The sequence below is a fragment of the Periplaneta americana genome, chromosome 8 (genome assembly GCF_040183065.1).
Source record: "Periplaneta americana isolate PAMFEO1 chromosome 8, P.americana_PAMFEO1_priV1, whole genome shotgun sequence".
Lineage (NCBI taxonomy): Eukaryota > Metazoa > Arthropoda > Insecta > Blattodea > Blattidae > Periplaneta > Periplaneta americana.
The window spans coordinates 166,084,036-166,097,523 of NC_091124.1; the positions used below are offsets into that span (position 1 = coordinate 166,084,036).

At 35.3% G+C, this 13,488-nt stretch overlaps 1 protein-coding gene across 1 annotated transcript in view; it reads right to left on the bottom strand.

Moving 5' to 3' along the window:
- DNaseII (deoxyribonuclease II) overlaps positions 1-13,488 on the bottom strand; it is a 50,818-nt gene that overhangs the window by 10,862 nt on the left and 26,468 nt on the right. Inside the window, exons 4-6 of the mRNA XM_069834026.1 lie at positions 12,792-12,989; positions 10,674-10,779; positions 8,770-8,911 (exon numbers count right to left, since the gene is read on the bottom strand). Of these exons, the coding sequence (XP_069690127.1) occupies positions 8,770-8,911; positions 10,674-10,779; positions 12,792-12,989 (446 nt within the window). The remainder of the gene's footprint in view (positions 1-8,769; positions 8,912-10,673; positions 10,780-12,791; positions 12,990-13,488) is intronic.

Consider the following 13,488-nt stretch of genomic DNA (forward strand, 5'->3'; position numbering starts at 1 on the left):
GAAAAATAGATTGGATTATTTTCGCATTGCAAGAACCAAAAGATAAATTTATCTAACTTCTTTCGTCACCTAGAATACATATTCTGTCTTCCTGGTACTTCTGCCCCAGTTGAAAGAATATTTTCAGTGATGAACAGTGTGTGGTCAGAAGAAAAAAAGTAGAATATTAGAATCAAGTGTTACTACTGGGTGTTCATTTCAAAGTGTGTCATGACGTCACTGTTGTTGAGTTACCGATTTGAAGCGAGTTTCAGCTTATATGTCAGAGAAGTTGCCTATTATTCAAGGCGTTCTTCAATCTGAACTTGAGAACGTGTACGGTATAACTTGAACGTCGTAGCAACAGATGGCGGTCTGTACGGTCTGTGTGCTACCATAACCTCTTTCGAACTGTGTTTTGCGCCGGCAAGTCGTACGCAGGGTATTTGTTATCATCGGTTGCATACGGTAACATTCCACAACACAAATCAAATACTCCGTGTCCATTATTCTAAGCAATCGTCTTAACCCTCTCCCCCTATCCCGACAGTACGTATTTCCAAACAGTTCACATTCCTGCCACTACCAGTGTTATCGTACGCATCGGTACGTACTCTTCAGAATGAACGCCGTACTTGCTAGGCAACTTCTCTGCCTCCTAGGTAATACACCTTTGCGGAAATGTAGGAGGATTGAATTCTCTAGGCTCATCGGCTAGCCACATGACGGCATACAGCGAGCCATGACACACTTTGAACTGAACACCCAGTAGTTTGTTGTATTGTAAAATGAAAATTGATCTCACCTGCACACAGTTTTATGACAAAATCAAGAATAACATACAGTTGTTAAAGAAGGTTCATGCAAGTGAAAAATATGATTGGTATACCAGTACCAAACCAAAAAGGAATAAAAACAGTGTAGTGACATATTCTGAACATAATTTAAAGTAACTTTTAACCTTCATCAACTATCATAGAGACTATAAAAACTATTTTTAAAGTAGAACATTTTTATTCTAAAACCAAAAGAGGCATTCAAAAAGTAGGCCTACATAATTCATAAAATACTTTCAATTTTTTAAATTTACAGTAAACCTGTTTTGTTTGCTTTCCTTGCAAGAACCTGCTTAATGTACAATTGTTCTGATGCCAATTAATGAACTTGAACTTAAAAGTTAATATGAATATATTTTTCATAACAGTTGTCCCGTGTAGAATACAGTGGCAGTGTGCTCATAAGGGCTGCTGGGCTGCAGCCCTACCTAATAGTAAGCCATTCCTGGAAGATATGCCTATGTATTGAATATATTATTTATTTCTATTGTCTTCATCTTCAGCAAAATACCAGTAGATACTTTTGTCAAGCTATACATAGCGCACTGTTAGTAGATACTTTTGTCAAGCTATATGTAGGCACGTAGCGGATCGAGCTGTGCCCACATAACGCGTTTATAGACTGACTACTATTTGAGAGTAGTGAGGTGGGGGTATTAGTGCTGTGTATACCAACAGCTTCGGACTGCAGTGAATGCAGACCGCATGGCTCAGCAAAGTAAATAGGGATTTCACATTTTTCCGTGATGTATTGTGTTGTGTTCTTTGTATTGTGCCAAAAACATTATTTTTCAGTGAATGTGCTGTCATATTTGTGTTTTTAAGACTGTGCAATGTGTTTATTTAAACTGTTTCATTTTTAAGATGAATATGAATAGGTACCAGTACGAACAGTGTTAAATATCTGAAAAAATATCAGTTTTTCATCGTTGTCATTTGCAGAGAATGAGTGAAATAAAGAGTTTAGTTTATGAGACTCCTGACTTAGTTATTTCTCAGGCATCATCAAGTAGAAATCAGACTTACTCTAGGAAATTTAATTCTTCTATTTAAATAATTGATTAAATGACGATCTTACTCGTGTTAATTACGTAAGCATGTGCGGCTTACAGCTGTTTCGGTGTTACTTGACACCATCCTCAGAGCCTTCTGCATCTCGGAGCCATCTCAACTTCGCTGCCTGTTGTGTGGGTGCGTTCGTGTGATGAAGAGTTGTGTCAGTGTGTGTTCTGAAATTGATCTGTGTGTTGAGAATTTGATTAGGGTGTATTTTACTATGTCTGTATATTTCATATTGTTCTAGTGTGTTAAGTTTTTGGTTTTTGGGTTGTATGTGTAGGATTTCCATGTCTGTATTTATGTTATTGTATGTGTGGTTAGCATTAGTTATGTGTTCGGCATATGTAGATGTATTGTGTTCTCTGGTTATTGCTTTAATGTGTTCTTTGTATCGAGTTTGGAATGATCTGCCTGTCTGTCCAATGTAGAAACTGTCGCAACTATTGCATGTGAGTTTGTATACGCCTGTGTGGTTGTATTTATTTATTTGTATTGTTTGTGTGTTGAGATGTCTTTGTAGTGTGTTTTCTGTTCTGTATGCTATGTTGTATTTCTGTTTTCTGAATGAGGATGCGATCTTGTGTGTGTTTTTGTTTTCGTATGTTAGTGTGATGTATTTCTTGTGTTCTTGTTTTTGTATTGTGTTTTTGTGTTTGTTGAGTTTTTGTTTTGGCGCTGAGACACAGAAGGCTCTGAGGATGGTGTCAAGTAGCACCGAAACAGCTGTAAGCCGCACATGCTTACGTAATTAACACTAGTAAGATCGCCATTTAATCAATTATTTATATTCAAGTGTTAAAAGTAGTGTACGAAAGATTCAACATGGATCTTCTATTTATTATAAGCATAAATGGTTGTATGAATATCCTGAAAAAACGTGCTATTTTATTCATCTGAGATGATATGACTTGGACAAAAGCAAGGTTAATGATTTAAAACATTTTGCCGAGAAAGCTAAAAAACACGAAGATCCTGCAAAACATAATAAGTATGACATTGATTTGGCTATATTAGGGAAAGTAAACATCGCAAATCAGCTAAGTGACGCTTACAGACAGCAAACAAACGAGAAAGTGAGACAAAATCGAGAAATTCTCTCGAAAATTATAGACTGTATAAAGTTTTGCGGGAAATTTGAACTTCCATTACGTGACCATGACAAAACTTTACAGTCATCGAATCCTCGCGTGTTTCGACGATTACTGGAATTTACTGGAAAGTTAGATGAGTCTCGAAAACCATTTCTTGAGCTCAAAAGTGTTTACAGGAACTTCCAAGACAATCCAGAATTAATTTCTTAGCTGTAGCTGTATTCTGGAGGTGTGTCAAGATGAAATATCTGCTGAAATAAAACAATCTAAATTTTTGTCAGTTATGTCAGATGATATAACTGATGTACAGTATCAGGTCATATGCAGCAAGTTATTGTTTTCCGTTATGAATTGGAGGTGCTGTGCATGAAAGATTGTGAGGGTTGTTTAATTCAAAAGTCCATTATGCTGAAGTATTAGCGGAATGCATTTTAGAGCAGTTGAAAACAGTTCTGATTGTCGACTGTGACAAACTTATCACCCAGACCTACGATGGAGTGGCTGTAAAGAGTGGAGAGAAGGCAAATGTACAAACAACTTTAACACAACTCTATAAATATGCACATCAGCTGAATATAATCATAGAAAAGGCAGCATCACAGAATTCACAAGCTCGTATTTTTTTTCAATAGTCTTGCCTAAATTTTTTTTTCTATGTTGCCTTCACGATAAGCTGTGCTGTATAGTGTTTCTAGACGAATATCTGGAGGATCAAACACATGGCGGAATATTCATAGTCGATTAGTTAATACTGTTTCTGGAAATAAGGAGTGTTATAAGTAACTTCAAATTGAAAGAAATCATTTCATTGTACAAGGAGCTACAGGGATTCTTCGTACCGTTCGTTGAATGATCAGGACTTCAACTTTTGTCTAGAATTTTTTCATCATATCATCCCTCATGTGGCTATTTTGTATAACCAGCTGCAGCATCGTAATGCGGATCCCATCAGTATCTATAATGCAGTAAATTCATTCCTTGAGGCAATCATGAAAAAACAAAAACAAACTTCTTTCTGCAAATCAAGATTTCAGGTATAACTCCCTGTAAAGTTGATTTGAATAATTTCGAGGGAAAAATTGTTCCGGAGCCGGGTATCGAACCCGGGACCTTTGGAAATTATTCAAACTTCTTTCTGTTACTCATCAATAAGGAGAAACTCCTCCCATGAAGAAAAGAAAAAGTAAATCGCAAAATCTTATCTCTGCGAAAGAGGTGTGTGATATCGTTTCTTGTCAGGTAGGGGAGAGATTTGCTTTCAATAAGCATTTGTCGGTACTATCTGTTTTGTGCGAGAGGTAAAAATTCCGTAATATTTCTGAGTTATGAAAATATGCGAAATCATGTTGGATACAGGAATCGGCAATTCCTGCACAGAAGTGTTCACTCTCCTCAAAATAATTCTTACCGGTACTTCTCCCATGACTACTGCTCAACCTGAAGGGTATTTTTCTATGCTGAAAAGAGTGAAGACTTCTAAGAAGTACAATGATACCAGACTGTCTTGCTGCTTAGCAATGTTAAGCATAGAAAAAGTGATGATCGAAAATATTTCTAATTTCAATAATGAAGTGATTAATAAATTTTCTAGCCACAAAGAAAGAAGACTAGACTTCGTGTTGAAATAAAATTGTGAATAGAACAGTGAAACGTTATCTCCAATAATATTAATAACACAAACCACGGAACAACTGGATAATACCCACGGCAGACCAATATCGATAGTCGACGCTACTCACTGGCCACTAGTCACCGGACCGTACTGAGCCGCATCAAACAAAATATAATCGAAATGGTGGTAGTCAAATTCGCGACTATATTCTTAAATAATTCACTCATTAGTCAAGTTCAAGGTTTTATGTAGTACAACAGCGGTTTTTTGAATGCATTAAATGAAAATGAAGCTGTAGTAACATCATAAACTAGGTTATCAGAAGGAAAGTAAAAGGAAAAAAGGTGTGTTTCATGGAATCCATTAAAATGACGGAAAGTAAATTTCCGGTTAATGTTCGCCAAAGCGTAAAGTACGTAATTATGACGGCGTTGCTGTTTTATTTCTGGCTTAGAGAAAAACACCTAGCCTTTTACGAAAAAAAAATTTTAGGGACCATGATATTATTCACCGCTTTCATTATAGGCCTATTATTCTCTTATCAATATTACGAATCAAGAACTTTCATATTATATAATTTTAACTACTACATGAACGAATGAAATCAAATTTTATGTTACAATTAAAAAGTTTCGTCAAATACATGAAAATAATAACATTTATATTACATAATATATAAATGAACTTCATGTTAAAATCTCCAGTCACTTCCCTATCCCTAAACTAACCTAACCTAAGCTAAGCTAAGCTAACCTAACCTAAGCTAAGCTAACCAAAGCTAAGCTAAGCTAACCTAATCTAACCAAAGCTAACCTAACCTAACCAAAGCTAACCTAAGCTAAACTAACCTAACCTAAGCTAAGCTAAGCTAAGCTAACCTAACCAGAGCTAACCTAAGCTTGCCTAACCTAATCAAAGCTAACCTAACCTAACGTAACGTAACGTAACCTAACCTTTATAAATGCAAATGTTTCTGTCCCGAGCCTCTCATCTAAGGCACTCGTCATAATTTACTCGCAATATTTACGCAAATACACATTGTAACTAACACTGGTGCTATCTCTCAGAAATGTTCAGAACGAAGGAAGCAGAGAGAAAGAGAGAGAGAGAGAAATTTCTCCCGCCAACTACATCACACACCAACGTCATGTTCTTATGTTGGTGACATTGTGTGTGTATTTAGTTAAATTTGGTGGTAAACGTAACGGCACGGTTCAAAGCGACCGTGGTAATTCTCCAGTATAGCACAAACCAATATAGTATTCTTAAATTAAATGTTATATATATCTTGATTACATAACTTTTAACACTATATGTATTATATGACTTTCTCGTGTTAAATTCTATCGTACTTGGTTTACATATTTGGACCTATTATTGGTCTTCTTCAGAACTAGTTGTTGCTGGTCTTGTCACCTCTTGTTTTGTTTCCTGTAGGGGTGTGTTTGTGTAGTGTAATGTGGGTTCAAAGATTGTGTGTGTTCTGTATAGTGTTTCAAAGCTTTAATTATTAAAAAACATAAATATCAACAACAACAGCAGCGGAACCAAAGACTGGATCAGTGGTTGATTATGGCTTCAGCTTCAATACAGGTAAAATTTATTAATACAATTAATTTTTGCTGTGATACACAAGACATAATGCCGTATATTGAAAATTTTAATGTAGCTCTACCAAATTAAAATCTCACGAGCCGTCACTGGAAGAATTGTTGAATTTAGCAACCTGGACCCATGAATATTGAATATCGCCAGGAAGATAAATAATTATATACAGTCCGGGTTTGGGGAAATCAAAATATGGTCAGCCTAAATATAAGCAACAATTAGGTTTCAAAGTAATGTTACTAGATTATGAAATAAACTAACAACATTTTGAAATGCGACAGAATAGTTCCTATATGTAGTTCTTATGATCTACTCCTCAATTCGTTTACATAATGGTTGATGATGATGAGTAGATTATTTTACGACACTTTATCAACATCTCAGGTTATTTAGCGTCTGAATGAGATGAAAATGATAATGCTGGTGAAATGAGTCCGGGGTCCACCACCTAAAGTTACCCAGCATTTGCTCATATTGGGTTGAGGGAAAATCCCGGAAAAAACCTCAACCAAGTAACTTGCCCCGACCGGGAATTGAACCTGGGCCACCTGGTTTCGTGGCCAGACGTGCTAGCCGTTACTCCACAGGTGTGGACTAAGATGATGATGATGATGATGATGATACTAATCGTAAGTTGAATCTAAAATGTTACATTTTTCATACATGTGTAATTAGGTCAGCTTTGATGAATATAGCAGAAAATATTTTCCATTAAAATATTTATTATTTTCGTATGACCCATTTATCTATAAGTTAATTCTATTCCTTTGTCATGATTCAGATTTCAATGTGAAGGCCCACTCCCACTTAGCGGAATCGAATGGAACAGAATTTCTCTTCACAAGGTATTTAAATAAAAGTCAGTAGAAGCAGGACATCGAATCGAACTGAACCGAAATTAATAGAATTCATGAACTAGAATATTTATTCCACTGCTGGAACAGAATTTCTTGATTCAGGTATGATCGTATGTTCTCGTGATGCCTCTTGAAAAACAAATAAACAATATCCATTTTTGATATGGTAGTGTAATTTGTTTAGTATCTATTGAAGGTTACTGCTGAAATAATATGTATACAGAAAACTACAAAATATCAATGAAGAAAAAGTAATCAATCTTGTTCAGAATTGTCCGCTATTGTAAGACAAAACAAAAAAGTATGCTGTAATAATAATTATGCCGTTATAATGTTTGTAGCGAAATAAGTAGGTCTAAATTAATGAAAACATAAGATAAAAAATAAAATCCAAAGACGCACAACAGAACGAAATTTTGTTTCATCTCTCAGAATATAGTGAAATAAAGTGGAAAATTCTCCATGTGTAGCCTATATCTAGTTTAAAAAAATCCCATGGATCTAGTAGGCCTATTTCCTTTTCTTGTTTTGAATATTCGTTTTTTCTTTTACCCCCTCTTCATATAAATGTGCTAAAGCTCTTACTGGATCCATTTTAAACTGAAACACGAATCTGTTTGGTTTGATTTGATTCCACTAGATGTGAGCGGCTTCAGATGTCGTTTCAATTCGGTTCCATTCCACTAAGTGGGATCAGGGCTTGAGTAGGACACACACTGATCATTGTTATGAATGTAATTGCTGTGTTTAACCACAACAGGTTAAGAAAGACAAGTCAACATGTAAGCCTACTTAACAGCAAATATTTACAATTATTACAAGCAAATGTTTATCAAAATTGTGAAACGAAATAGAAATCTATGTCATTAATCCATTGAATTTACAGAATGTGAAACAAACATTTCGAAAATGTATTTTTTTAGAGACCTTGCAAGGAGGGTGTTATGAAAATACCTAATACATTTGTTCAAGGCTTTAATTAACTAAAAACTCTGCGTACATTTTATGTACAGTAGTAGATCCTATATACAAACTTTTTCACAGTAACTATATTTTAAATTTTAAATTGTTAACTACCTCCCATTGGAGGTAGCCCAGAAGGACTCAGTATACTCTCCTACATGAATTTTAAAATATTAAATATTTCCATAAATTTGTAGACAGAAAATTAAAATAAACATATATGAATTATAAAGTGAAGAAAGAGAAATTAAACAGCGTGAATATGATGACTCAGAATTTGGCAAGAGCATTTCAAAACTGAAGTTATGATGTCAGTAGTAAGTGTCAGTGGTAGTTCAAAAGTCTTCCTGAAGCGTTCAAAGAACTTGGGAATCATACCACGAGCTCCAATCAGAAGACCAATCACCTCAATGTTTTCAAGCTGGTATTTTGCTTTGAAGTAATCAACTGTTGGCAGATAAATGTTCATCTTTTCTTGATTGACATCCTCCGGCTGGCTACTCCCCATTTCAATCTTTATGGTAGGATCAATTATATAACCTTTCTTGGTAGTCTGGGAATATGCGATGATGTCAGTATGTCTAAAGGAGCCATTAGTAGCAAGGCAAAAACTTCCTCTTCTACTGTCCAAGACTTTTTTTTTTAAAGCAGTTGCAATTAAGGATCGATTAAGTAACAAAACAAGTGACTACATACAGGTTGCTAAGTAGGCTTACTTTATTTTCCCACAGAGTCAAAATTAGATTGTAATAGAAGATGCGTACCATTCTATTGATGTCTCCCACACAGACCCAGTCCTTAGTTGACGTACTATCTTTATCTGCCACAGCCCATTTAGAGTGATCGTCTGTAGATTTGAAAGCAGAGCTTGCAGCTTTCAATTTCACTGATGAAATATTTTCAACTCTGAAATTGTAGTACGGTACAATTAATTTGATTATGTAATAATTATACATCATCATAGATGTTTATTAAAATGCTGTGCATAACTTTGAAAATAATTTCCATTTAACAAATTTTACAGTATCACAAAATTTTTGTGTTGCATTTTAATTGCATTAGGCCTATTTCATAGTAAGCCTACTCACTCAATACTTTTCAGTATACAGTGAAACCTCTCCTTACAGACACCACCAAGATACGGACACTCCTCAAATACGGACAGATTTTCATTTCCCAACTGAAATAATATAGAAATAATGATAAATTTAACTCTCCATTACGGACCTCTCAGACACGGACACGGACAGCTGTTTCACAGTTCTAAAGCTTGCTTTACCTCCTGACTGCGGACAGAACTTGGTTTTCAAGACCTAATGTGTTACAAAAATGGAAAATTTAGTTTTGAGAACTGTACAGAAATTCTTTAACATGAAAGAAGACAATAAGGGTCTCGTAGGCTACCACTAGCCCAGCTGGCTACCCCTTGTTAGCTGGAAGCAGGTGGTTAAACAGAATCATAAAATTTAACCTGTCTGATGGGTCCAAGGTTCCCGCGATCATGAAATTGTATTCGACACATGATTGGATTGGTAGGACTATTCTTTTCTCTTCAATCAGTTGTTGTGTTTCGAGAGACATGGCACCTGAACGTAAAGGTTAAGTTGAAAACTGTAAATTACAGTACTGCATAACTGTAGACCTAGAATAAAATTGCATGGCACAGTACTGTATTTTCCTTTTTCGGTCTTATCTACTGTAGTTCAAAATTACTGTAGTATAGGCCTACTGTATTTAGGATTAAACTACAGTAATACATTTCATTTAAAACGTGAAGGGATACATAATGCATATTATAAATTTACTGTTAGAGTGGGGAGTTTCCCTCCCAATAAAGGACACTTTCCAGATGCGGACAGATTGTTACGTCCCTTCGATGTCTGTAAATGAGAGGTTTCACACTGTAATGAGAAATCGTTTATTACATTTTTCTTTTGTGTCCTGAATAAGATTCAGCTTTTGGAAAAGTTCTTTCAATGCATACTTTATGTTCAGTTCAATTATTATCCACATGAGCTAGTAACTTTGAATTGAGGACCGTTTTTGCAAAACTTGCTAACTGCAAAATTTACAAAATTGAGATTTTGATGGATTCGTTAACATGATGTTAAAGGCGTCTTAGTAAAATTTGATTATTTCTCTTCATTGTCGTGTGTCAAAGTGTGATCGTTTTTCCAAAACTTGCTTTCTGCTATGTGAGAGTTACAGCAAAATTTTGCTTACTACAGTGTTTTGTCTCTCATGTAAAATTTAGTTTTTTCAGTTAGAAAGTTTTGCAAAAACGGTCCTCAATTCTTAGTAGGTTAACATCTCTCTTTTGCTAAATTTCTGTAATACAATTTTTTGCATGCCTTTTCAATCGGCTATTTAACTGCACTGGATCAACCATGAAGTTATTTAGTGTCAGTGGAAGTATTCGCTCTATAGTTGAGAAACACCTAGGAAAAACACAACCAGATATCAACCAAGCAGAATTCAAATACCGGTATATGCTCGAGTGTAATCTTGAGATTATGCTGGTAGCCTCTTTGCATGTTCTGTTGAATAGTTAGTGGAAAGAATGGAATTTCAAAAATATAATTTCACAAACGTGGAGAACTGGAAAGTGCAAATCATTTGCAGAGAGATAGTAAAAAAAAAAATGCATACCTTTATATTGCCAACTTACATGAAAGTACTGTTACATCTGGATGTTAACTTTCCGCGTCCATTACGCCATGTCTCTACTAGAAGATTTGTCTGCAGTACTGGTGCCACCCAATCAGAATAAAGTTCTGTAAAAGATATCATTTTGTTAACTTTTATATATTCAAGATTCAATATGGATATTTATCCTGAGCATAGTGTGGGTGATTTATTTACCAAATCCAAATCTATACAGTGGTAAAGAGAGGGAGAATGGTCGAACACTGCATTGGAAGAGGGTCTCCCAATTCATCACTACGCTGTCAACTGACAAAAGTACCATATAGGCTGTAGATCTTTCTCAAAATAAAGAAAAGTTATGTCTGCACTCCACAAATAAGTGAAGGAACAAAATAAAAATATCACAAAAAAAATGACAAGCCATTTAAATCCTTTCCAAAACAAAAGCATATCACATCAGCAACTTAAAAAAAAAAAAACGAGCTTTACTGCTGACGACAACATGGGCAGCAATAACAGTAGCAGCAACCACCAGTGTAGCTCAGGCGGTAATGCTTTTGCTTGCTGATCCAGAGCTGCATTCGGGCGTGGGTTCGATTCCTACTTGGGCTGATTAGCTATAGTAGGATGCAGAGATATTGACAGATGGGACTACTCCCCTTCATGCTATTCCGCCCACCTTCCATCATTCATTAATCTCTAAACATTCTTCGAAGGGTGCATATTTCTACACAGATTACTGTGCATATTACTGTGGAATCCCGGCCACCAAGTTATTCAACTGAGTGCGCTCCTTGTATATAATGGCAGTTGGCTTAATATAAAATGTCAACATACATGCCCAACTTGGAGTCAGGCCACAAAGGGAAAAACACTGGAGGAAGGGGGTTCGATCCAGTGCTGTGGATTGGACTTCGGCATAGCTCAATGGTGAGAGTGCTTGGTACATAGAACCAAGTACCCAGGTTTGATCCCTGGCACCAGAGCAAATTTTTCTCCTCTAATATTAATTGTTACACAACAGATATTCCATAGGACCAAAAAATAATAATCTTTACGTACATTGTTTCTCTCAGGTTTTACGCGGAAAATATGCATTCTTCTTTTCTTTCTGTGTTCTGGTAATGTCATGGCATGATGGCACTACCTCTAAAGCTGCCCCTGATCGATAGTATTGGAAACAATTTGACTGTCGATAGTTTCGATAGTTGAAGTTTTAACTATTGATAGTACTATCGACTATCGCCCATCACTAATATTGTTTCTCGTACCCCAACCATTAAGCCAACAACGTTTATACTGTCTAACATGTATTTATTTTTATAGTACGTGACAATAGGCTTATATATACTCTTTCTCGGAGTCCACCTATTCTGGCTGTCCTTCATGAGATTCAAAGTAGGATCCAATATTAATCTGTATATCGTAGATAGTCTGAATCCATCTGCTACTGCCATCAGTGGCCAAATCAGAGACTTCTTCATAAACAGCGTAGTCACAATCCTGCATAGTTTGAGCCAACATGCTTCGAATGATATGATGTCTATTGTTTTGAAGGATCTCCCATATGAACAGAGTCCCAGGACATGTGCAAGAGTTTCGTGCTCTCTGCAGTAATGCCTGCAGAGGGTACTGTCCTGAAATGTGCCCAGTAGAGAACATATAGCACACACATTTTTTGTCATTTTTATAGCTTCTCTCCATTCGTAGCATGATAAGCCACAATGACCACAGAGCTTGATGAATGAACTTGCAAAACATAAATGAAAGGAAAAAAAAATTATGATAAAATGAAATTAATGAAGTTTCGAATTTTAATGTTGTTTTTTCTTGGAATTATTTGTTAATATGCTACAATTTTGTATTTCTATATATTATTTAGTGTTATTTTTTGGTAAAAATGGCAGTTCCTATCATATATTTCCTCATCAACTAATGCAACTCTACAAGAATTATAACCTAAAAATTAAGGAATTCTTTTGTATAAAATGACTAAATTATTGTCTCAATCTCATTTAGTAATAATGAATAAAAAACTATTTTTAATTAATGTTATTTCATGATGGAGATCTAGATATTGCTTAAAAATTCTTCATTATCGGTACTACAATCATTACCTGATACATTCTTTACTTCGTACCTTTGCTGAATCTTCGTGCCTTTGCAAAAGAGTAAAATGTTTGCCCTTGCCTAGAAGTAAGTTCTTGTTCATGATACCAGGGAGCTGTTTGTACTCGCACATTTCTTGCAGCTGCAGCGAGATGCGGGAAATTATCTTCTAAATCTGATGGTACAATTGAGTCATAAATCACTGGTTCATTGTATGTTAATTGAATACCTGGAAGGAAAGTAAAAAAACGAGAGGAAATAAAATTTAATACTTTTTTTTTTACTTTCTAAAAAGTCTATTAATGAGATAATATACAGTACAATTATTAGAAGAAAAAACTATTTTCACATTTGAAGCGGTTACTGAAAAAAGGGCCCAATTAGTAATTTAAAAAAAAAATCACTTTTTTCAATTTTATTGTACTTATTTAGAAGGCGCATCTGATCAGCATAAAAAGGGCCTAGACATAATATTATAATTCCAGCAGAAAATACGTAATGAGTATCTCGATTGGTAGAAGAAGGGCCTATTATTGCTTTTGGGACCTTATTGTAACAATACCTTATTTCAGTTTGTAGAAGAACGGTCCAGTCATTTACAATTGGGCCCTTCTTTTGCCAGCTTCGATTCATAAGACTATTATTTTCAAATGATTGATAAATTGGCAACTTACTAGCGTTAATTATATAAGCACGTGTGGTTTACAGCTGTTTCGGTGTACAGTATA